At 36.9% G+C, this 25,799-nt stretch overlaps 3 protein-coding genes across 3 annotated transcripts; 2 read left to right on the plus strand and 1 right to left on the minus strand.

Moving 5' to 3' along the window:
• Positions 1–1,980: 1,980 nt before the first annotated feature.
• On the plus strand, positions 1,981–5,872 carry LOC130734441 (two-on-two hemoglobin-3-like). The gene is made up of 4 exons (XM_057586872.1): positions 1,981–3,518; positions 3,622–3,752; positions 5,394–5,538; positions 5,628–5,872. The coding sequence occupies exons 1-4, from the start codon at positions 3,382–3,384 to the stop codon at positions 5,719–5,721; spliced, it is 507 nt and encodes a 168-aa protein (XP_057442855.1). The 5' UTR covers positions 1,981–3,381; the 3' UTR covers positions 5,722–5,872.
• Positions 5,873–7,141: 1,269 nt separating this feature from the next.
• Positions 7,142–9,428, minus strand: LOC130734440 (chlorophyll a-b binding protein 8, chloroplastic). Its single transcript, XM_057586871.1, has 3 exons — positions 9,065–9,428; positions 8,866–8,927; positions 7,142–7,948 (listed from the first exon to the last, which is right to left on the minus strand). Exons 1-3 carry the CDS (start codon positions 9,215–9,217, stop codon positions 7,333–7,335), a joined length of 831 nt encoding a protein of 276 aa, XP_057442854.1. The 5' UTR covers positions 9,218–9,428; the 3' UTR covers positions 7,142–7,332.
• Positions 9,429–12,762: 3,334 nt separating this feature from the next.
• On the plus strand, positions 12,763–25,482 carry LOC130733188 (uncharacterized). Its single transcript, XM_057585306.1, has 5 exons — positions 12,763–12,935; positions 22,036–22,120; positions 22,203–23,362; positions 23,460–24,765; positions 24,847–25,482. Exons 1-5 carry the CDS (start codon positions 12,763–12,765, stop codon positions 25,024–25,026), a joined length of 2,904 nt encoding a protein of 967 aa, XP_057441289.1. The 3' UTR covers positions 25,027–25,482.
• The last annotated feature ends 317 nt before the right edge of the window (positions 25,483–25,799 follow it).

A 25,799-nucleotide genomic window follows, 5' to 3' on the forward strand; every position in this document is an offset into this window, starting at 1 on the left:
TTAAAAGAGATGAAATACATAGGTAGTATTTGAAAATTGAACTGAAGAGAATGAAACATAATAGGATAAAACGAGACGACAATGTTTTGCACATTGTATTTGGTAGATACATTATGGACAAAACATGACTGCAAATTTAATTACATTCATACCCCTATTATATTTAATGATTTATACTAATTAATATACATAAAGAAAAAGTAAAAAATAAAAAATGGAAAAATTCTCGTACTTCGTAATTAGAGGAATCATGTTCTGTTGTCTTTACTTTCACTCTTTTTCATAGAACTAAAGTGTATTGTTTGAAAAGCCTTTTATCTCATTTTGTTCCAACTTAAAAATTTAACAAACACAAACAATACTCATACTCCCTATTTTGTCTCATTTGATGAGCATTGCATGTGCACGGACATATAGACTGACTTGACTTAGGGTCTAACTTAACTTGACCTGGTTGATGTTGTGAGAACAAGTGATGTATGCTATGATGCCTATTTCTTCATGATTATAATATGAACTGTAATTTCATGTGCTTTGGGATAATTTCTTATGTGAATTTGTTTGATTGTTATGAGTGTTTGGGAGGTTTATCATAGACAACTCTCGTATTGTGACGCAAGCCACGTGATCCATAGATCGACATCAGTAACTGTGAATAGAAATGACTCTTGAATATACTATATTTTATGAGTGCATATAAGTATATGGTTGTGTGTATACTTCCTTACCTATTATTATGTATATATTTATATTCTAGAAGTTGACCCTCGCACACCATTTGTTTGTATTGTTTGTGTTTAGGCGGCCAGCGACTGTCAGGTGATGGCCGACGACATGATCAAGTACAATGCTTTGGAGGAAGTCACGGTGGTGCTGCCGATGAGGAGGATCCATGATGATGTGATGAAGTGTTATGTCTTTGTATCAGTTCGGTGAAGTGCACCCGGAGTCGTTTGTGGGATTGACTACATGACTACAGATTCCAGAGCTCCGTTGCAGTTCTTATTGGAGATCGATCGGCGACGAGGGAAGTTCTTCAAAGGAGGAGTAGCGTCTTGTGTAAGGCTTGAGCCTTTTGGGTAGAAAGCTTACCGTTGTTGGTTGAAGCTTGTAGAATGATCATATGAGTTTGTATTCTTTTGGGTTCAGAGAAAATGGTAGGTTTTGATGTTCTGTTGTGTTGTGGTTTACCTTGTGTGGATATCACAAGGGGCTTGTCGGGCATTAGAGTTATCTATTTGATATTTCTTTTTTAAAACTCAATTGTACGTGTATTTATGGATATAGAACTATCTATTATTGGGTAATAACTATGCATTTCCTAAAGCATGTTTTGGAGAAGAAGAAAAAATTTTGCATTTTTGAACTCCGAAAGTTTAGTCAACGTATTTAATTCGTGCAAAGGTTACTAAAGTGACCCTCGAAAATTGGGGCGTTACAATTGCACCCCAAATCGTGATGCACAAACCTTCTTAGATTAGCAGGGCAAGTTTTAGGTGGTTGTTGGCTCTTTGGAGTCTTTGAAGGTTTTTCTTTGGCCGGTAGTCTTTTGTCTTTGAGGGCTTTTTCTTCGATGTTTTTTTAGTTTTGTCGGTCTTTGATCCCCTTCAAGGAGGGTTATATATCATTTCCAATTTTGTCATCAATATAGATTTTGCTTTCGAAAAAAAATGCTAAGCAATTTAGAACAATCCAAGGTTGATTTTATTTTTTGTTACAAAGAAAACAAATAAGAAATCAAATTTAAAAAAATAATAAAATGAAAATATAATGTACAAGAACTGCGTGCAATCTAAGCGAACTTTAGGGGAGAAGTTTATTATGGTCCTCTAAAAACTTGTGCATGGTTGCACATCTGCTTTTTGACCTGCAATAGGAAGTTTAGCAGGTAATTTATATTTTGTAAAAATAAAAATATTTAATATATTATGATATAATTAGGGAAATAATTATTAATAATCCACATTTTAAGATGGTTGTTGATCATCATCTTCCACAATTCCTCAGGTCCTCTCTCCTCCTGCAGATTTATTTTCTGAGATACCAAACAAACATGTTCTTCCTCCTCAGATCCATAATCTTCCCAGCAGCCACTGTTATACAAATGGATAAAAGAAGCATAAAACCACTTAATCTTCCCAGCAGCCACATTATACAAATTGAATCTGGATCTGGAACACACCGAGCCAACCCACCCTAAAACCACCAACAAACCCAAACCACCAGATCTGAGGAGAAATCGCGGTTGAAGTCGATTTGAGAAGAGGAGATGACTGAGGTGTGGATTGAGAAGAGATGAGATGATTGTCGTGTAGATTGGGAAGAGAGGCGGCGGAGATGGCGGCGGCGACTGGATTGGGCAGAGGTGTTTGGGTCTTTTTGGAGAAGAAGAGAGGGGAAGAGGATGAGAAAAGTAAGGCTTTACAGATCTGTTGTTTTGGTTGCTGTTGGTACTGGGTTTGTTGTTTGGTAGATTCAAGCTTTCTATGGATTCTATGAAGGAGAAAGGTTTGTGGGGAAGATGAAGAGAGAATGGGTAGTGAAGGAAAATTGTGGGTGTTTAGTGTAATTTTGCTTTCTGGGTTTTCTTTTCTTTTCTTTTCTGGGTTTGATAAGTAATGATGATGATTTGGTTTTCAATTTTAACAAGCCAAAGGAACAGAAAAATGAATTGAATTGATAAGGAATAATTATCAGAGGTTCCCTTCCCTGAACCGCTCTTTGTCTCTGTTGGTGCTTCAAAGTCGTACAAACGGATATTCCGCTGAATCGATACCTCGTTTGATTTCTGGAACATCATCTTTGAATTTCAGATTAGATATGGCTTCCTTTAATTTTGTCCTCTGAATTCTTATTTTTATTCTCAAACTTCCCATATGGGTTTTCTTTTCTTTTTTCCTCTGTGTCGTGTGTTGCACCTGAATTTTTTTTCTTTGGGTTGAGGAAGAACAAAGCATGATGATTGGCTTTGCAGAGATGGTGGGATGGGTTTTGGGGTTTGGATATTGATAGAAGTTTGGATCAGGTGTTGAAAAGAGAAGAGATGAAGAAGGGAGAGAGAAGAGGAAAAAATTAAGGATAAATTATTACCTTAATGGGTTAATCTTAAATGAACCCTAATCATTCTCTAACTATTTACTTAATAATTGTATAATATATTAACTATTTTAATTTTTAAAAATATAAAAAATACAAAAAACCTGAAATGACAGGTCAAAAGGTAGAGGTGTAACTTTACACAAGTTTTTAGAGGACCATAATAAATTTTTCCAACTTTATGAGTTCAATATAAATTGTACTTGCAGTTACTGTAGAACTCCCTGAACCATTCACGGTACATTCGTGATTGCTGTTTAGGTCAAAGGCTGTGTCGTTTGAGAGATGCAAAGCCTGCAGCATAAAGCTTCTGAATGGAGCGGAGTTCCCTCCGATGAAGCTTTCGCCATTGACGACACCAATCTGTTCCTGAAACTTGGCCTTCAAACCTTTATTAACCTCTCCACCAATTTCTACAACAGGTACATACATACATACATACATACATACATTTCGCCTGAAATTGGCTTTGTGTTTGTTTATGATTGAAATTAATTGTATTGATTTTGGGTTTCGTACGTGCAGGGTGTATGATGATGATGAAGAATGGTTTCGTTCTATATTCGCTGATTCTGAGAAACAAAACGCCATTCAAAACCAATACGAGTTCTTTGTGCAAAGAATGGGAGGTCCTCCTCTCTTTTCTCAGAGACAAGGTACCGTTTTCTATATTTCATTGCTCTTCGAAATGTTTCCTTCATCAAATTAATTATTTGAATTAAACCCTAGTCAATTCTAGTAAGCGAAGCTCCTCAAAGTTGGAGGTAGAATCAAAAATACTTCAGATGGTTGAATTGATTGGTTTTATTTATGTGGTGTATTTTTTGAGGAATGTGTAAATTGAGTGATTGTTCATCTCAAAATGATAAGGGAAAATGACTGAGAATTCATAGTAAGTAATTCCAAGTGATGTGGGTGTTTGTGTCTTTGTGTATTGTAATGTTTTGCTGATTGATTTATATTCCTTTCCTCAAAAGATTTTAAGCAAAATGTGTAAGGAAGAAGATAATTGTTAAAATATAATATAAAACCATTGGTGTGACCCTTACTCAACAACTTAAGCTTTTGGGATAAGTGGTTGCTTGACATGGTATCAGAGCCTCTATGACTTAGTAGTCTAGAGTTCGATCCTTGCTCCCCTCACTTTCTAATTAAAAAGTGGAGTTTAAGCACATGGTAGGTGGGCTTGTGCATCCAGGCTTCAATCCCAAAGGACTCTTGCGTGAGGGGGCGTATTAGAATATAATATAAAACCATTGATGTGACCCTTACCCAAACAGCTTAAGCTTTTGGGATAAGTGGTTGCTTGACAATAATCAATCACCTTGTCAAATTTGTAGCTCCGGTTAGTGTGGTTGCTGAAAGATTGAGTCATGCAAATTACAAATCCAAAGTACCGACCGAAACTAAGAGAAATAAATAAAATTTACAGAGGTTTATTCTACTGTAATCCACTTCAGCATGTATTGGTTATGTTGAGAGAAATCTTTACAACCTACCCCTTTCAATTTTCCCAGCAAAAGCTTAGTGGCCAATTTACCACCTAAATCTGTACTTATCAGGAATGAATTTAAATCCTCTTAGAAGGATAATGGATATCATCCTGTTGGATAGAGAGAAACTTCATTTTATTTCAATTTAACTTGTGGACTTTTCATTCTTCAATTAATCTTGGTTGGTCAAGTTAGTTCTTGCATGACAAAATTTGCTTCTCTTACCAATAGGACTGTATCTTAATAGTGTTAAAGAACAGGCAGGTTGGGTCCAGTCCCGTTAGGAGTGAAGCTACTCTATATGAGTTTTAACAACTTGATAACTGAGACAGACAATTATTAAAACGTTTAGATGCATGTGAACAAATTTCTTTAATGATGTTGCATTTTCATCCATTGATCCCATCACATGTCCTCTATTCTTATATTTTTATGGCATGGTTACATTTGGTGTTTTCCTGTCAAAGTTAGATTGATGAAATCAAAATTGAATGTTATACACATTAAAGAGAAAAAGCCTGCTTAATTAAGGGCATATGTCAATAAGAGCTAATCGCATAGGGGCTTATTCATAAGGTAATTTCATGAACTTGTTGAAATCAGCTTAAAATAGGTTAAGCACTTATTCATAAGCTAATTTGAATAACTCATGAATATAATTTCAAAACAGCTTATAGGTAGATCATAAGATATACATTAGATTTGTCAAACACTAGCATAAGCACTTATGCTGTAAAATAAGCTCAAATAAACTCTTTTGAATGTTGAACATTGAACCGTGGTTTCTTCATTGATTTATGTCAGGGCATCCTGCCCTAATTGGGCGACATCGACCATTTCCTGTCACACATGAAGCTGCTGAGAGGTGGCTACATCACATGCAACAAGCATTAGACAGTACTCCAGATATAGATGATGACTCAAAGATCAAAATGCAGAATTTTTTCAGGTTTATTTTCTTTCCAGAAGTGCCACTTACCAGCAAATGTTTACCCCTTTTAATATCTACTATACGCACCCCCTTTTTATGTTTTTTAGGCACACAGCATATTTTTTGGTGGCTGGAAATGAGCTAAAGAAACAAAACGAACAGATGCCATGCAAACATGCAGCCGGAAGTGATAATTCATGATACTTGCTATCAGTTAACTAGTGTTTTTACCTGTACGCTGCACAGCGAAAAAACGATTCTGAATTTCTTACATTATTAACAGCTTACTTTGTATCAGTTAATTGCCTTATGCTTTTATTTATAAAACTCCGTATTGAATGGACTAGAAGAATCATCCATGAACTGGGAGATGAATTTGGTTATTTGTTAGTTTAGAATTGATAAAATGCACGAAAAATTGAAATAGCAATTGCACTTCTCTATGCATTGACAATTCAAACATCTGATAGTTAAATCATGACAAATTGAAATATAATTTTCTTAGTTTTCCGATGGAGTAAAATATATATAATTTTCTTCAACGTTTTTCCGTCACTGTTTACTCTTCCTTTAACGATTTCGAATTTAAGATACTTGCTGACTCCAGCAAACTTCAAGCTATGAATTGAAAGTAAAATGGTTTCAAGCAAAATGAATGTGAAAGAACTATATAGTGAAAGGTTGAATCTTTCGGTAATTTTTGCTTTAACTTCCCGTTTCTTCTACCGGAACCCATTTGCCTAGTTTTCCGATGAATAAAAAAAAAACCCATTTGCCCCTTTCTTCTTTAGATATTTTTAATCTCTCACCGTCTTCACCGAAGGACCACCGTCCGGGCAACACCAATGGCCACCGCCATTTTCTCCACCGAGCGCACTCCTCGTGCCACCGTTTGGCAGTGTGTCGTCCACCGTCGTTCCTTTTTCCGTTTCGTTCGTCACTCAGGCATCACGCGTTTGTGCTGGTGACAGAGCATCGTCCATCGTCGATTCATTTGCATCTGCGTCTTTCTTTGCCAAGTCGTTAGTCATCATCGTTGTGTTGTAACGTCGTTTGCCGCCGCGCTGTTAGCCTTCACCGTTCCGTCGTTCGCCATGATCAATCGAAGACCTGTATATGGGTTTCGAGTTTCGACAAAAAACATGACTTTTTTTCAAACTACTTATCTGTATTAAAAATTCTCCAAAATTAAAATACAATCAAGCTTAAAAATGTAAAATTCATCTCAAAGCTCTTTCTATGGATGTTAGCATGATTCAGTTTATGATTTCAAATTTGGGTATTGTAAATCTCTATCTATTTCCATTAACCGCATCAAAAGGAAATGGATTGAAAAAGGTCGCCATTGGTGATCGTCTATAAAGGAATGACTTTGCTTCATTTGTCTTGGATGTTTCATGTAATGTGTGCAAGTTGCAGCAAGGTATCCATTCAGGTGAATTTGGGCGAGACAATGAGAGGTTTACATAAACATTAAGTTTCATGCATCTTCATTTTTCTTCACTGAAGAATAGTGTTTTCCTTCAGTTAATTTCAATACGTTTCGTGAATATGAAAAATCGTAGCATTATTTTGTGCGATTTTAAAGGTAGAAAAGGCTTGAGAGAATGGATCAGGGACGTTAGGAATCTATGCAAACACAGGATGCTGAATAGTTCTAGTTCTTTTACATGTCGATCATTTCCTTACAACACCACACCATGGAACAAAAGGTACACACGATGATGCTCTAGTCCCCAACAACAACCGAGAGTAATGAATATATATGTAACAACATACATATACATAGATTGATACATACATTAATTAGATTCAGTGGAACTTGAGACTGGTCAAGACATTGTTGTTGACAGGGTCAGCAAGATGATCTAGGAGGTTTTGGTAAGGCCCAACACCAGTGACAAGGCCTTGAATAAAGTAACCCAAGATTGCTAACATGGCCAACCTTCCATTCTTAACTTCCTTGAGCTTCAACTCCTTCATGGATTTCTCATCCTTACCGAACCCAAGAGGGTTGAAGAAAGGCCCGCCAGGGTACGCCGGGTCACCGGAGCCTCCGAGGCCTTTCTCCAGGCCCAAGAAGTACTGCTTGCCCATGGACCCGGGCTTGGCCCAGTCTTGGAACCTCCTGTGCTCCGCAAAGCCCATGAGCGCCATCTCCAACACAAACAGCGTGTATGAGTCTGCCCAGTAGCTGTATGTTCCTGCAGGTGGAATCACACCGGTTTGGAACCATGGGAGTGCTGTTTCCTCTGGAATCAGACCGGCCTTGCCGAGAATTTCAGGCGCGATGGCACCGGCTGCACCCAACATTGCGAAGCGACCGTTGATTATCTCACCGTATGCTAGCCATTTTGGCTCGATGAACCCTCCTGTTCCTTCAGGGTCTGAGAGTCCTAGTGGGTCAAATCCAAAGTCACCTGGAAGGCTGCAAAGGATGCCAAAATTGAAGTCAGTTCCAGCAACTTCAAGCTATATATCAAATTAACCCAATCTGGATTCATGGCACTCCAAAAAATTTCCGCTCTTTTTCACTTAATTTTGTGTTTCTACCTCTCCTTATTTCCTATCATATTATATATCACATCTCGTACATACTTTCTCTCTTTTTTCTTCCTATCTCTCACCCCTCCATCTCTTTACCACTATAATGAGGTGAGAACAAAACTTCATCCATATTAACCGATTATGCTGCATATATATCTTGTAAAATTTTATTGTTCACACTCATGTCAGCTCTGCCTTTGATGTAGGAAAAAAAAGACAATGAAGAGATAGCAAAAGTGATATGATTGGGAAAAAAATACAAATTGGAAAAAGTGGGCGAAAATTCAATGAGAAAAACAGAGATATGAAAATATTTAGCTAATCCTTCAAATTTTTAGCCAGTGAACCCTCCAATTCATCCTTCAGAAACCCTTGAATGTGTCAATTCAATTGTGAGTCATGTTGATCCTTTGTCAGTTTCAGTCCACTAACTTTCAGGGATTTTTAAGGGAGGGACCAACATTAATTTCAAATTCAAGGATTTATGAAGGTATTTCCTTCATGCATGACCAACCTATGAATTCACGAACGAATTCAACCATTCACTCAATTTTTAGCCTACTAACTTGCATACTTAGCTTAGCTAAATTTAGTCTCTCAAACATCTAATTAAGTAGATAACAGGTTAAATAACCACTGTATAAGTGAATTACAATCACATTCATACTTAAACTTTGGAAATAATACTATTAATTATCCACTTAAAATGATGTTATAACTTATAAGTTCATGTGGTCAGGTACACTGTCACTGAATTAACACAAACATAGCACTCATTTTCAATTAGGATGAAATTACCTGCCATCCAAGTAAGAAAGACTCTGCTTTGATGCAAACCACAAGGGTCTATTTGCTCCTTGCTGAATCCAAAAGACAGAGAAAGCTTTTTTCAATAAAAATGCAGATCAAAGGACACATGTGTAGAAGAAGGGAAAAAAAAAGCACATTTGAGTGTGTGTGTGTGTGTGTGTGAGAGAGAGAGAGAGAGAGAGAGGACCTTGACAGGAGGAGTAGAAGCTGCCTTGACAATGAAGGAGCCTTTTCTGGAGGATCCAATAGGAGATTGGAGTGATCTTGCTCCAAGGCTCTGTTTGGCAGCCTCAGCTGAGAATGCAAGAGATGATGAAGAAACAAGAGCTTGTGCAGCCATGGCTTTTCCCTCTCTAGTGTGGAGCAGAAGAGAGGTTTGTTCTAGAATATTAATTAGATTTTAAGAATGAATGATACTATTGCGCACCCACACACTAATAAGCCAAGGCTAGCAGGAAGATATGAAGTTATGAACAACTCTAAGCCACTACTTCAAGAACAGCATTGAACTCATGGTTGATATTGAAGGAGGATGAGATTAAGATCTAGTTCTCCAACCAAGTATACACACGTGGTAGGATGAATTGGATAAGAGGGAATTTCCTCGGTCTTATTATAGGAGCGCTTTGGTGCCATTCATTCATCAAAATTTTTGAAAATTTGCAATATAGTTTACTAATCTTGATTTTGGGTCAACAGACCTCGAAGATGGGCCAAACCCGGCTCGCTCGCATTTTGGAAGTGGGTTGGATAATGCATTCGGCTCTGAGCGACAGGTTGACCCATCAAAAGAAAAAATATATGAAAATATAAATGATAAGTAATTACTCCTAAAACAAGATGAATTGATTTGCTTAAAACAGAGTGAATTGGCAGTTTGACCCATCTAAAATAGTTTTAAAATTTAAGAAATATTTTAAGATAATAATAATAGTCTGAAAAATTTCAAATTTATGAAGAAGAAAATCAAATGAGATCAATCTACCTTCCGCACGCTTCTGATGGGTTATGCGGGGTGCGTCAAAACATGTTGGTGGGCTTAAAAACTCAACTTGTCACACCCCATTTCTAGCAGATTGATCTAACTGATCATACCAGTTTTGTCATCTGTAAACAAGGTTAGTCGAAAGGGGTTGCTTTGGCAAAGTGCTTATGATTCTCGAGAAATCAAACTCATTTATATCATTAAAATGACTTAATTACATTTTCGGTCTCCTTAGTATAGTAGTTGGGTGGTTTTGCTCCATCTAGTTTTTTTTTTCATTTAATTTAAGTCCCCCAATTATTTAAATCAAACAAAATTTGTCTTCTCATAACTTTTCGTCCAATAACTAACATAGTTTGATAATCGTACGATATTTAAAGGACATGTAGGCAATGACATGGGTGTATTATTTTAAAAAACAAAGCTTAATTTAAATTAGAGTTTGATGAATATGCGTTATCAGTGTAAAATAGTTTTGCATTGACAATTAATCAAAGCATGTTTAGGAGGAGAAATAACTTTTCGTTTTAAATTTTAATAAAAACGAAAATATATTTTTCGATGTGACAGAGTTCACATGAATGACTGTGTAAACAAACTTTACATTAATAATGGACACACCTTTAATCCTTAAAATTATAGTCAAATGTTTAACCATTTTCCCATAGATATAATAGTGTCTTAAAAACCAATGAATCCAATACTAAAAAAACCAGTCAGCTTACTCCCTACCTTCAAATACTTTCCCCCAATGTATAATATTTTAATGTCCTCTATCGGCTGAGGTCTGTCAACCTTGCCATCATCTCGTGGATCTATGAAAAAGTCCTCTTGCATCGACACCTTGTGATATTTGTGCCCCACTTTTGTCACTACTTTATCATACAACTTTATGTTGTCAGAATAGCAAACACGGGCGGCTTCTTGATCAACTCACAAAACGCCCCCCTTCCATTGCTCAAGGGATACTTCTCTATCAGGTAAGCGGTTGAAATTAAAGCACATATTTAATTCAACATGTTCCAACCAATCAAGACATTATAAGAAGCAAATCATGATATTACTAGGAACTTATCATAACAATCTTTGCATATTTACCCTCTCCAAATGCAGTTTGAAGCTCAACATACCCTCGAACACATAATCTCACTTGTAAATCTCATCAACGACCCGTTATAGGGCTTCAAGTCCGCTCCATGAGACCTAACTTTTCAAAGGTATCCCTATATTCAATATTTGTTGAGGTTGTCTGGTTAAGCAAGACCTTGTACGTTATGTAGTTTTTCACCCAGAGCTTCACTACCACTGAGTCATCTTCATGTGGCTTCACATGGGCGAATTCTTTCATTGAAAACACTATGTGTACATGATTAAACTTACATTCCACACTCTGGACCGAGTGAACCGCCCTCACATACTTCTTCATCTCGCCTTGTTGCTTAGTCTACCCTTTTCGAAACCTCCACATATAGAGTTTCATTCCCCTATGGGTTCGCCTAACATATCTATTACGGTACTCGCCACCTTCTCTTCTACCACTAGGGACGCTCCCTGAACTTATATGGTGGAAGCGTTCTCTCTTTTTATGTAATTATCAATGTGCCTTGCCTTTATTTGTTTTTTGCTTGCCCTCATTAGGGTCCATTAATTATCAGTGTGGTGTACGAGCGCCTTGTGATATTCACACCATTTCGACGTGTCCACATTCTACGACGGCCTCTTCTGTAAGGACAGGTACCGCACTAGATTTGGTTTGTTTGATATCTCTAAATATGTTGCTCATGCTAGTATTCATGGGTGTGTATCCTCCTCGTACTTGAGGGATAAGGGCGGGGCGATTCCAAACCCTTCCTGGTGGGGCCTACCTTTGTTGATTTGGCCTCCCCCTTTTTTGTTTAAGGCCTTGCCTCCCTTGTTCTTGTCAGCTGGTTAGCTTCATGGGGCTTCACCGCCCTTATGGGCGGGCGACTCGGTCCAACTCCTGTTTCTACACCCCAACCTTCACACTCCTTTTTCTACGCATCATGTTCCTCCATCAAAATAAATCGTGTGTTCTCTGTCATATCTTGTGCGGGTTGCCAACTAAGATTATTGTTCAAAGGCCCCGCCCTTAATCCATGCTTGAAGGTTGTCACACATATATCTGGATTCAAGTCTTCCATATGCATGGAGAGCTTGTTGAAGCGAGCCATATAAACCTTAACAACCTCACCTTGTTTTTGTCTAACATTGAACAAGTCCTTTGTGGTTGGCTTTTGTGCTTGGCTTGTTGAAAACTGTGTTAGGAACTTTGTGGACAAGTATGTGAAGTTCCTGATAGAGTAGGGTGGTTGCATTATAAACCAAGTCATCATTGTTCCCTTGAACGTTGACGGAAGCAACCTATATTTGACTGCATTTTCTCCCCTTCGATGACCATTTTGGTATTAAAGCACCTCAAGTTTCTTTTTGATAGGCAAATGTTAGTAAATTAATCCCTCCTCCGGGTTCGAACCCGGGACCCTTCACCCCACCCAACCCTTATATCCCTAGCTCTTACTACTTGAGCTATCCTTCGGGGACATTAAAGTACTCCACCGAGTCTGAGTCCCCAACATACGAGTCTAGCACCAAAGTTTGAGGTTCTCCGGGATCTCCGTAGCTGCAAACACAGGTGCAAATGGTTGGAAGTCAATCAAATCTCCGCCTTTTGACGACCACTCCTACGGTAGTCACGTAGAGACCGCATGTACTCCACCTGAGCTTGCAGGTGCTCATTCTGCCTTTGGACCGCCTGAACAGTCTCCAGCACCTATCTCAACTCTGGCACAATCACCCCTAGTGGCGGCTCTGGTCTGTTGTTGGTCGGACCAAAGTATGGAGGTTCTTCGGGATATCCGTAACTACAACCACATGTGCAAATGGTTGGAAATCAACCACACTCTCCGCATCTTGATGATCACTGCTACAGTAGTTGTGCAGAGACCGCATGTATTCCACCTGAGCATGCAAGTGCTCATACTTCCTTTGGACCACCTAAAAGGTCTCCAACACATGTCGCAACTCTACAGCAGTCACTCTGGTGGCGGCTCTGGTATGTTTTTGGTCGCACCGCCTCCACCACCACCATCTACCACCGGGGTCGGGATCTTTTCTACATCATCGTGGTCGCTCGAGGGGTCTCCCTTTCCATCATTAGTCACAACCGGATCTGGAATGCGCTCGTGTATCGGACTCTTTCCACCATTGTTTCCTCTAGTTAGCCCAACAGGACACCGAAGAATTGGCTTTCGACCCCTAACCATGTTTGCATCAGTTTCTCCTCTTAACCACTAGATTTGAAAACACCAAGTAGGCCTGAACTCACTATAAGACGCCAATGTTCTTGTCTAGAAGAACAAGAGAAGCTTCAAGATAGAAAACCTGAGAAGATATAGGAATGTGTAATAAACCAAGACGCAATGTAATAATATTCGAACCCTTTTTACAAGTGAAAGCCCTCCTTTTATAGAGGGGAGGCTCTAAACCGTAATTATAAGCCTAATTTGACTCTTGGGCCTTACAAATCCTTGGCCCAAAGAGTCCTTACATGTGGATAAACTAAGTCCATTCTTTGCTGGCTCGACCAAGTTTCTTAGTTGTGGCCTGACTAACCCTATTGTGACTAAGGCTCGGTCTGTTGGAGTCTTGTGGATCCCTCTAGGATGCTAAGTCTCCCTTTTAGGATCTGAGAATGCATTTCCAAGCTCTTCAGTCACCCCTTTGCATATGTTGTTGGATGGGTGTCATAGCGTGAGGTCCCGCCCAACACAAAACTTTAATTCAGTTATATTAATTTTTTTTCTTGCTATACTTTCCCGATAAAGTAAACCTATTTTATGATAAAAAGCTTCTTATCACATGTCATCGAAATCGCAATTATAAAAGTTTTCCATGAAATTGTTTTTTCTTTCTTCATTTCATTTAAGCAAGAGGGCCCCATTTTAAGACTTTATGATGCATCTTATTCGTGGCATATCCTCCATGTTGTAATTATATCAATTTTCTTTGAAACTTGTACTTTTCTTTGTTTGATTTAAGCAAGCAAACCCATGTTAGGAATTTAGGATGTATCTTGATTGTTACATGTTCTTTATGCCGGAATTGAGTCGATCTTCCTTAAAATTATTACTTCCTATTCGTATCATTTACGAAAATGGACCCCATATCAAGACTTTTTATCATGTATCTTATTTGTCACATGTTATTCATGGAACAATTGTGTCAGTTCATTGTAATAATTTTTAGTCCAACCATACTTTTTTCTTTTACACTACTAAGTCTGATAAAGGAAACGAATTGTGATAAAGGCTTCTTCAACACATGTCATTTATGCAAGAAGACTCCATGTTAAGACTTTGTGATGTATCATGTTTATGGCATGTCCTTCAAGCCAAAATCATGCTGGTTTTTCCTAAAATTATTATTTTATCTTATTTTCATTCAAGAAAATGGACCCATATTAGGAGTTGATCGTATATCTTATCGGTCACATATCATTCAAGCCACAATTGTATCAGTTTACTGTAAGTTTTAGTCTAAAATTTAGTTACTTTAATTATTTTACAATATTATGCCAGATAGGTAATCAATTATATGATAAAGGCTTCTTCATCACATGTCATTCATGCCGCAATTGTGCCAACTTTCATTGAAATATTATATTTTTTTTCATTTTAACTAAGCAAGCAAATCTCGTGTTATGACTTTATGATGTATCTTATTTGTGACATGTCTTTCACGCCCCCGACTTTCCTCAAAATTAGTATTTTCTCTTTATTGCATTCAAACAAATTCACCCTATATGTGGACTTTATCATGTAACTTGTTAGTCACACATCATTCATGCGAGAGTTATGTTAGTTCACCGCAAGTTTTGTATAATAAAATGGGTCCCACGGCTTGAGTTTTTCAATGTATCATTTTCACGTTTCACTTTCGCTCACCAATTTTAAATTGTCTTAATTTAATGTAATATTTTTCCGGTTTAAGTAATAAAATTTACCCTTATATAAAGGCTTTCATCTCCCACTCAACTTACAGAGACCTTCTAAATATTTTACCTCAATTTGTTAAACACTCGAAGTGTCAAATATTCAATCTTACAGAAGTATGCCTACTTGGCTCAAGTAAGTTGTATTTCCAGTATTGGTATTTTTACTATATTTTCCATGGCAAGACCTAGCTAGTAGAGGTAGTCATGAATTATAACTCTATAAATATCTTATGAAAAAAAATTATGTGTGCATAGTTGAGTAAAATTTTCATCTACCAAAAAAATTTTCTATTATTTCAACTAGACATATGTGTATTTTATCTAAACTTCTTTCTGCTAATATTATTTGTGTAATTTATATTTGATAAAATATTTGTGTTTGAGGACAATGAAGGTTCTTAGGGTGGGAGGGTTCAAATTTTGATCATGGGCCATGATATGCCACTCTGACTCTATTCAACAATTTGATAATGTTTGTAAAAGACGTTGGCTGGTAAAAAAATGGGACATAGTGGAGTCTGAGATAAATATAGTGACATATTAGGTTAATTAGTATCAATTCATTCATCATTTCACATTTACCTCAAACTACATCCACATAAAGTATCATTTCATACTCACCGCCCTGATCATGCCTCTATCTTCACCATTCTTTCTTTGCATTCTCTCTTTCTTCACCTTTTTCATTGCATGTTAAATACTCTTCATCCTTCATAATAATTTGACAACTACATAACTCTTATATACCACATAAAATTATTTAAATAATATTGCATGTTAAATAGTTATATTTGCATAGTTGAGTAAAATTTTCGTATACTACAAAAAATAATATTGCATGCTAAATACTCTTAAATACTTTCATTCTATGTTATGTTATGACAACAACATGCACGTATGATTGAGGAATGGTGGTAGCTGGCCAATTGATTTAAATTTGGTCATTGCACTATTATGTTTCAGTCTATTTATGATTATTGTAGATCATATTTGGTGTATATAATGCTTTCAGTTTTTCCACATCTACTTCTATGTTTACATGAATGTATGTTGTTGCAATATATAATTTCAATACCTATGTATGGAAAAAGATTGATTTTTTACCAGGTTGAAGTGTTGTTCCTTTTCATTTTCAACTTACTACTCCATGTATGAATCTTTAAATGTAGTAAGAGTGTAAAATAAGATAGTTCTTGTGCACACATTAATGAACATAGGAAATTTCTCAAACAAAACAGTCATTCTTTAGGTTTTCTAACAAAATTTTAATTTTTAGTGCTCTTATTATAATGGCTCTTGATTATGTGAGATAGGAACAAGTGCTCCTAACATACATTGAAATTTTTTACTGAGGAATTAAGTAGCCACCTTGGTGCTAAAAATATTGTGTGTATGTCTATATAACTTTAGATTCCTCCCCATATATGTAAGATCGAGTTTTGTAATCCTAAGTTCAATTAATTTCTCCTATTTTTTCTTGATTATTTTAAATCTTATACTCAGAATGTAGCTGAACTGTTTTAGTTTTCATAATTAATGAAGTTTCTCGATATCTTTAATGTGGTACAGGAAATGGATAATGAAAGTCATGGTTCATGCCTTTGTTGTGTTGAAGGTATTGCCAATAATAATTATTATTATTAGTAATATATTTTGTTTTACATGTATATAAATTAAGATAACTTACATTGTGCTTCCATTTATGTCTATACTTTTGAATTCAATCTTGACACTCCATTTCTTATCATGTATAAGTGGAGAAAAAGCTGAATGAATAATACAAATTGTTGAGCTCTCCCAAGTAAAACACGATAACTGGAAGTTTATTTATATTGTCTTTTATTATCCAAGTCAACACGAGAGAAGATTATCATCTTCACTTTTCTTTTTTCACTTATACATTTCTTGGAAAATTGTGGTGGTGCGTTAATTATTTCAGAATTAACTAATTGTTAACTTTTTTTTACTGAAAAAGGGATTGATATAATGTAGGAAAAACTTATAACTTATATCTCTAATCATCATTCTGATTTTTTTTCATTGCAAGTAATGTTAATTAGTTACTTTATTAAATAATTCATGCCATGTTTTTTAATCTTATGCACTTCACTCTTATATTTCTCTGATCCTACAGGATTAGTTAATTGAGGTGTTGTGGAATTTTGTGAAGAAAATCATCTGTAAGTATATGAAATTTTACATTTTGAATTATTTTTATAATATCTAAAATCATGGCATTATGTAAGTTTCTACATATTCCATTTATAGTTTTCTATTCAAATAAATAAATAAGTTGAAATTAACCATGAAGAAATCAACATCTAAAATGTACATTCTGATTTCTCCCTTGTAAATATTAGAAGATTTAAAATCATTGGTTGCAAATCCATCAGGTGCACCTATGAATTACAAATAAATTGGAATGAAATATAACATGTTATTGTTTCTCTTTTTTGGGATATTGTTACCTACATGGAGTGTAGATTCCTTCTTAAGATAAAAATATGAAATAATTTATCAAAGAAGTTCTACATACCATGCCATTAATGGTGAATTTGTCAAGACAAGTTGGAACAAGTTTTGTAACCACTTTCACCAATGTTAAAAGATAAACCTTGTTCTCATCTTAGAAAACTCATCAACTTATGTTTTCTCAGTACCTCAATACCCTTCAATTGTATTCGTAGTTGGACCATTGTAAGATCAAGTTTTGATCGAGTAGTACAACTCTATGTTTTAATAATTACAAGTTAACATTTTAGTATGAACAATTATGGTACTCTAACGTGTTTTTCTGAGTGTGCTATTTACAGGCTCTGACCTCAATTTTATCTCACACAAATCAGAAGCACTGTGCATAAAGAGTGACCCAAACAACGCTTTCGCAACATCTATGTTCTCTCTAAACAGTAGAAACGCTTCAGAAGATCTGAAGCCATACAAGCTCTGATATGGACTCAGTCACTTGAAGTTCTGAAGATCCAGACGTGCTGACAACCCAGACACTCTGAAGGTTCAGATGTTCTGTTGGTGCAGAAGACTCTGAAGATCCAGAAGCTGAAAAGTGGAAACTCTGATGTCCAGAAGCAAGATGACTCTGAAGACCATGTACTTCCCTCTGAGTTCAGAATCAGAAGATACAACGGTCAGAGGATCTCTGCTTCCCTCTGACTCTGATCAACGAGCTTCACAAGTTCCAACATGAAGCATTCCCCTGATCAGAAGTCTACTAGATTTAAAGGTCAAGTCACTATCCAAGTACAAAATCAAATGTACTATCCTGACGACCTACCTAACATTCTCAGCCACAACAGAAGCTGGAATTTCCAGAACTGCCCTCCAACGGTAGCATTCCCATGCAGCGTTCAAACCCTAATCCTTAGAGTATAAATAGAGGCTGAAGATTGAAAGATGCGGTTGGAAGAATCTCACACGCGCAAGCTATATTCAAACCTTCTAAGCATTCTTTCATCTGAATTCATTGTGTTTACTATTAGCTTTTCAGAAGCAAATTCTTTGTAAACATTCTTTCTTAAACAGTTGTTTAGTTACCTTTAGGAGATCAAGTTTGATCGGATCCTAGAGAAGACTAAGAGAGTGAATCTTAGTGTGAGCTAAGTCAGTGTATTGTTAGTCACTTGTAGGTTTCAAGTGCAGTTGTAACATTTACCTGATTAGTGGATTGCCTTCATTCTAAGAAGGAAGAAATCACCTTAACGGGTGGACTGGATTAGCTTGAGTGATTTATCAAGTGAACCAGGATAAAATCCTTGTGTGCTTTTCTATCTCTTATCTTAAGCACTTCGTTCTCGAAAGATTTGTTAAAATCTTTAAGGTGGAAGTTTTATTCTGAAAACGTTATTCAAACCCCCCCCTTTCTACCGTTTTTCATACCTTCAACCATAGCAAGTATGAATTCACCAACCTATGATAAGAAGCACATCAATTGATATGGAGATTGTTGATCAATGGGATCGTCCTCAATTTCCCAATTAGTTCTTCACTTTGCAGTTCCAAGACTTTAAGTGTAACAATGAACTCACGGGTGCTTTAATAGTATGATGTTACACTAATGAGATATGTTACACCAATAAAAAAAAAAGATTCAATTAGATATGGGTTCCATTATTCTAAAGTAACATGTAATATTTTTTGAAAAGTCAAAAATATATAGATAAGAAGTAAGTTATATCATGATATTCTATGTTAGTGTGTTCTATAATATACCTAGTCTTTGCTTTCATTACACTTTTTCCTCTCTATTTTTCACTTATGATAGAGAAACTTTAGTCATAAATGATTTATAAAAACTTAGAAAACAAATATTTTTTTGGTCCCTTGAAAATTAGAGACTTTTGGTTTAGGCCCCTCTAATTTTTTTGCATACACCCTTATTTTGATAATAATATGGAGAAATAAGTCCCTGCTGTTACCTTTACCTGACAGGACGCTGACGTGACATATTTTAGAGGGACCTAAACCAAGGAACCAGGATTTTAGAGGGACCTAAACTAAAGAAACATGATTTTAGAAGGACCTAAAATTCAATTTTTATTATGTCTTAGGTCCCTCTAAAATCATTGTTTTTTGGCGACGGCAGGGACTGAAACCTCGGTATTATTTTGCATTTAGGGGTATATAACAAAAAAAAAATTAGAGGAGGCTAAACCAAAAGACCTAATTTTAGAGGGACTAAAAACATACTTAGGCCAATTTAAGCTTAAATCCCTTAGTTAGGAATCTCAACAGTTAATATAAGCAAATTGATATTCACTTTTTAAATTACTTATTTAATTTTATTCTTACTAGCACATTTAAATTCTTCTATAATACTTCTTTTTTGTTGGGGCTTTCTTTAATTATCTTGTTTGGATCTATTTTACGTCTTGTGGCTTTTGGTTGACGGCCTTTCGTATTTATGCTCTTGGGAGGTGTTGTATTCCACTTTTTTGGCTGGGTTTGCCTCCCATATTGTTCTCTGCAAAGGATTTTCCTGTGTTTATGGCAATATATATTAAATCTTTTTAATCTTAAAAAAATACTTCTTTTTCTACCAAAAATATTTTAGGGATACCAATCCAATTTATATCTCAGTTATTAAAACATCTTGTTAACAATAAAAATTATCAAGTATATCAATATAAAATAGCTTATCTTCAACTTTTAAATAAAATTTATCAGTACTCCAATATATTTAGGATTAAAGTACTACAACATTTTTGATAATTTTACATCTGAAACTAAGTTTAATTACGAAATCAGATTCTAAAATATCAGGATATTGTTAATGATTTAATCACCTTGACATGCATAACATATGCATGTACTTAAAGCAGGTGAAAATCTTCGAAGTTACACAACGTGTGAATCCATTCCACTCAACATCTCTTCTCAAGCATCTTCCTCGATTTGACTCTTAGCCTTTTTGTGAGATCATGAGCCTTTGCATATTTTTTGTGAAGGCCTCTTTTCAAATGTTCTTCTTTTTGAACTTCTTTATTTGCAAAGAGTTCGACACTCTTATGTGTCATGTCCATGTCCTCTACGAATTTGGTACCATCTATCTTTGTGTGGTTTTATTAAGTGATTCGTTGAGGTGGGTAAATTGACCAGCTTCACATTAAATACTTCCTTTCAATATTCTAGCTTTGTTAGTCTTTAAAGAAGAAAGATTCCTTCTCTGTTCATTTAGCACTCCTTCTCCCCTTCTCTTGTCGTTTTGTCGTTAATGCTAGCAATACCAAGTTGAGTTTTTGCAAGGTCTACTGGTTTCATAGGTCCTATAAAATTTCACAATTCAGAGCTTTGCCTTACTCCAAGCTTTCCCTTGTAATTTTCTCATATTCACTTTCCACTATTTTATAGAACCAGTCACCCATTCTCTTATCACTTCAATTGAGGAAACATGAACTTTGATCAAATATTTATTGAAGGGGGCTGCTCTTATTCCACTAGAAAAAGGAGAGACACACATGCAGGAGTTCTACTTAGTTTCATAGACATATATGGTATTGAATCTTCCTAGATGCTCTCGTAAGGATTCATTCGAACTTATCGTATGTTGAACAAGGCAGTCGGGGAAATACTTATCTTCTCTTGAGTTGAGAATTAATCTAAGAATTTCCTTGAGAAATATCTAAAGTTAAGCATTGATTGGGTTTGAAGGTTTATGGATAAGATCAATGTCGGTTTCGTGAGACTGCCCAGGAAGAGTTTGTGTTTCAGTCGGTCATTCGTTCCATTGATCACCATTTTGGTATTGAAGGTTGTTAAGCGTTGTTCTGGATCAATGATTTCATCGTACATTTCAAATTGGAAAATTTTATAACTTTAGGAATTAACTCAGCCAGAATCTTGCCAAATGAGGGATGTGAATCCTCCTTTAACACCAGTGAGGTGCATATTTTTTATTTTTTCCCCTCTATTAAGAAATTGAGACTAACTGACTATTTAGTGATTAGTTTTGTCTTTCAATTTGTTCATGGTGGCTAACAACACATTCAGAGTTTTAAATTAATAGGCAGAGACTATTTGCGCCGCCCTGTTTTGCTAAGTCCGCCATCTCCTTTTTTAAAAATTCCAACAATGCCCTTAGTAAAAAAAACATAAAAAGGTAATATTTAATTTTTACTTCCCACACACCATCTCCTTCTTCCTCCTCACCCTCCTCCTCACTCTCCTCTTAATCCTCCACTCCTCCACTCCTCCACCACCAAGCTCTTTTGGGTGATCTCAAGTCAAGAATAGAAGCTTACCCATGTAAGTTTTTACCTTTTTCCGAGCTTTTTTTCAGCTTTTTTTAGCTTCCATCGCGATTTCGCGACTTTCTGACGTAACTGGATAGTCCCGCCCTTAAAACTGCGGGAATGAAACAAATTACACGCTCCCGTTAACATACGTGCGGACGTGTTAAATTTATACCTTCCGCTAACTTGTTAGCGGAAGTCAAAAAAACTTAGTCATTTCAATCGTCTTAAGTTCTGGTACTGCTACTATCTAAATAAAATTGATTTTCCCGTTAACATACGTGCGGAAAGTGATATGTTGGAATAATAGGTCCGCCAGTTAAACTGCGGAAGGCAAATATGTGCTGCCGCATATTAAAGTGCGGACAGAACAAAGTTTTTTAGATTGATTGAGCTTATTTTGTTGATTGCAGCATAATGATACCTGAGGAAGTAAATAGGCCCAATATGGAGATTGTGCCTTCTGTGGATCTTACAAAAGCTTTCACCACTAGCCAAGTAAGTTTTGTTCAATTTAACAAGTTAGGCACTATGTGTAGGTCATGCGATGTATACTTAATTGAGTTTTTAAATGTTGTAGGCTTTTGAATCCTCCAAAGATCTTGTTAATTGGGCCAAAGCTGTAGGTAAAGAGCATGGCTATGTTATTATTATTCAGAAGTCGGACTATGGATCTGACAAAAGGAGGGCCGTGATGACACTAGGATGTGAGCGTGGCGGCAAATATAAACCATCCACATCGGTGTTAAAGCGAAATCGGACTGGAACTAAGAAGTGTAATTGTCCATTCAGGCTAAGGGCAAGGCGTAGTAATAAAGATAAAATGTGGACGGTGCTTGTGCATAGTGGGATCCATAATCATGACACTGCTGAGGTTTTGCAGGGTCACTCATATGTTGGCCGTCTAAATCCAGAGGAAAAGGCGATGGTGGGAGAAATGATTGAAGAAAGGGTCAAGGCCAGTGATATTTTGATTGCTATAAGGAAACACAACCCAACCAACTTGACTAGAATTAAACAGATTTACAATGAGAAGCAAGCATACAACAGGTTGAAGAGGGGATCGTTGACCGAGATGCAACACTTGATGAAGTTGTTGGAAGAACACAAATACGCACATTGGTCCAGGGTGCAGGATGGTACTGATGTGGTCAGATCTTTGTTTTGGGCACACCCTGATTCCATTCACTTATTCAATGAGTTTCCTCATGTTGTGATTCTGGATAGTACATACAAGACCAATAGGTACAGGACCCCTTTACTTGAGATGGTGGGGGTTACGTCGACAAATTTGACATACTCAATTGCTTTTGCGTACATGCAGAATGAGCAAAAGGATGAGGTTGTTTGGGCTGTGAATAGATTAAAAGACTTGATCATTAATGAGGACAATCTGCCGAAGGTCTTTGTTACAGACAAAGACCAAGTTTTGATGGAAGCATTGGAAACTGTTTTTCCCGCAGCTAGCTGTCTTCTATGTCAGTTTCATGTACTTAAGAGTGTAACTGGCGAGATGAAGAAACTTGTGAAAGACATTGAGACACGTGAAGACATTACTGATAGATGGAATCGATTGATGTATGCTGCCAACGAGGTTGAGTATGATAAAGCTGTGGGTGCTATGTCGAATACCGGTGAGCTCTGGACTTACATTGAGACTAACTGGTTGCCTTTGAGAAGCAAGTTTGTGAAGTTTGAGATTGATACTTGTATGCACATGGGGTGCACGACAACAAACAGGTAATTTGTTGCTATCCTTCACTTTTTTTACTTCAACTGTAAAATGTTTGGCAAAATGTTTTCTGTTTTTTTTATTTCATGTTTATACCATGCGCAGAGTTGAGGGGGCACACTCAAAGCTGAAGAAACTATTGTCCGACAGTAAGGGTGACTTGGTCATTGCGTGGACTGCGATGAACAAGCTTATTATCATGCAGCATGACAAGATAAAGGAGTCCTTCCAGCTCAGCATATTTGTCACAGAGCATTCTTTGAATGACCCGTTCTATAAGCATTTGCGCGGGTTTGTATCTAGAGCCGCATTGCACATTATTGTTAAAGAGAAGACTCAAATTGGCATGATTGGGGTTGGTGGTATATACTGTGAATGTGTACTTAGGAGAACCCATGGACTACCATGTGCTTGTGAGCTCATGAAGTTTGAATCTGTCCCATTACTTGCAATTCATCCACATTGGAGGAAATTGACTTGGGATTCTTCGGACCGTGACATGGATCCAACATTGGGTTTGAGTTTTGAGTCTGAATTTGATAAATTACGAACCAAGTTCGAGGAGTCTTCTCACGGAGTTAGAATGTCGATCATTGAGAGCCTTAGAATGATTACTTATCCAGAAACGACTTCTATGTGCGCTCCAACAAAGAAGAAAACAAGGGGTAGGCCAATGGGATCCACTAACAAGCCCAAGAAGTTTGCCAAGGGATGTGGTGAGACCTCTACAAAGCGCATTCCTTGTAGATGGGAGACTATTGACAAGGAGTATCCGGGCTCATGGCGTGATAGCAACACGACACCATTACAGGAACCTTCTCCAAAGGTTAGGTCTCAAAAGGCTTCTAAGGCTTCGAAGGCTTCTAAGGCTTCTAAGGTTTCTACGGCTTCTAAGGCTTCTAAGGTACAAAGTCCTCTGATCCGGATGGTGTGTACAAAGAATAAGAAGCCTGTGAGTAGTTACCTACGTCGGCGCTACCTTAAACAAATCCCTGGTGAGTTTCATCCATTCGTTGTTGACTTTATAAATGTAAAGGGAGATGGCCACTGTGGATATAGATGTGTTGCATCGTTGAAGGGTCTTGCAGAAGACGATTGGCCACTTATACGTAGGGAACTTCTGACGGAGATTGATTCGGATGCTAATATGTACATCAACATGTTTGGAGCCAGCGAGGTTAACCAAATGCGTTTAGCTCTAACAGTTAAGGATACTAAGCCCGTAGGTGAAGACAAGTGGATGATGATACCAAATATGGCCTACCTTATTTCCACAACATATAAGTTCATAGTGTTGACTATTGCTAATACCGGATGCAACACTTTTTATCCGTTAAAGGGAAAGGCGGACCTAGTGGAAGAGCACAAATTCATGCCGATTGTGCTTGTCAATAAAGATCATTTCGTTGGGGTAAATCCTTATCCTTTATCCTTCATAATACGTATATGTAAAACCTTATACTTTTATGCTTATACTCTTCTTTGCTTGTAGGTTACTCTTCGTGAAGGCCATCCAATGCCGACCACAGCTCACTTGTGGGCATACAACTGTCACCCGGATGCAAGAAAATGGGAAGAGCCTTACAAAGAGCGCATTGAAGAATACGCGGCTTATCTGAAACAAAAAAATGGAGGATGTAGTGATGATATTATTGACCTTAGTGATGATTAATTATGTTGGATCATTAAGTTGTTTTGTAACGAATTGCTTGTAATTTATATGCGTGTAACGGATGATTACTTTGAACTTTATAACTGTCTCCTTAAAAAGCTTGTGATGCCTCTGGATTGTTATAACTGTCAGGAAATCAGTCTGTGCATGCCTCTGTTATAACTGTCATTAATTTTCATCCTGTCCGCACTTATAACTGCGGTAGGTCATGACGCATCTGTAAGAGGTACTGTAAGCCTCATTAATAGAACCAATTTCCCGTGGTTATAACTGCGGAGGTGTTTTTATTTTCATCCTGTCCGCACTTATAACTGCGGTAGGTCATGACGCATCTGTAAGAGGTACTGTAAGCCTCATTAATAGAACCAATTTCCCGTGGTTATAACTGCGGAGGTGTTTTTATTTTCATCCTGTCCGCACTTATAACTGCGGTAGGTCATGACGCATCTGTAAGAGGTACTGTAAGCCTCATTAATAGAACCAATTTCCCGTGGTTATAACGGCGGAGGTGTTTTTATTTTCATCCTGTCCGCACTTATAACTGCGGTAGGTGATGATGCATCTGTAAGAGGTACTGTAAGCCTCATTAATAGAACCAATTTCCCGTGGTTATAACTGCGGAGGTGTTTATATTTTCACCCTGTCCGCACTTATAACTGCGGTAGGTGATTTTTTGGCAGAAAACTTTTGGTTCATATAACCATTCCCAATTTTGGTTCATATAACCATTCCCCATTAATAGAACCAATGTATCTCACTATATTTCTAACCAT

The sequence above is a fragment of the Lotus japonicus genome, chromosome 1, assembly GCF_012489685.1.
Source record: "Lotus japonicus ecotype B-129 chromosome 1, LjGifu_v1.2".
Lineage (NCBI taxonomy): Eukaryota > Viridiplantae > Streptophyta > Magnoliopsida > Fabales > Fabaceae > Lotus > Lotus japonicus.

Coding starts and splice junctions, on each gene's coding strand:
- LOC130734441 (XM_057586872.1), top strand. CDS start 3,382: ATGCAAAGCCTGCAGCATAAAGCTTCTGAATGGAGCGGAGTTCCCTCC. Junction 3,753..5,393: donor TCTCTTTTCTCAGAGACAAG/GTACCGTTTTCT, acceptor GATTTATGTCAG/GGCATCCTGCCCTAATTGGG. Junction 5,539..5,627: donor AAAATGCAGAATTTTTTCAG/GTTTATTTTCTT, acceptor TATGTTTTTTAG/GCACACAGCATATTTTTTGG.
- LOC130734440 (XM_057586871.1), bottom strand. CDS start 9,217: ATGGCTGCACAAGCTCTTGTTTCTTCATCATCTCTTGCATTCTCAGCT. Junction 8,928..9,064: donor CTTCTACTCCTCCTGTCAAG/GTCCTCTCTCTC, acceptor TTTTGGATTCAG/CAAGGAGCAAATAGACCCTT. Junction 7,949..8,865: donor CTTTCTTACTTGGATGGCAG/GTAATTTCATCC, acceptor CATCCTTTGCAG/CCTTCCAGGTGACTTTGGAT.
- LOC130733188 (XM_057585306.1), top strand. CDS start 12,763: ATGGTTGGAAATCAACCACACTCTCCGCATCTTGATGATCACTGCTAC. Junction 22,121..22,202: donor AAGCTTTCACCACTAGCCAA/GTAAGTTTTGTT, acceptor TAAATGTTGTAG/GCTTTTGAATCCTCCAAAGA. Junction 23,363..23,459: donor GGGTGCACGACAACAAACAG/GTAATTTGTTGC, acceptor TACCATGCGCAG/AGTTGAGGGGGCACACTCAA.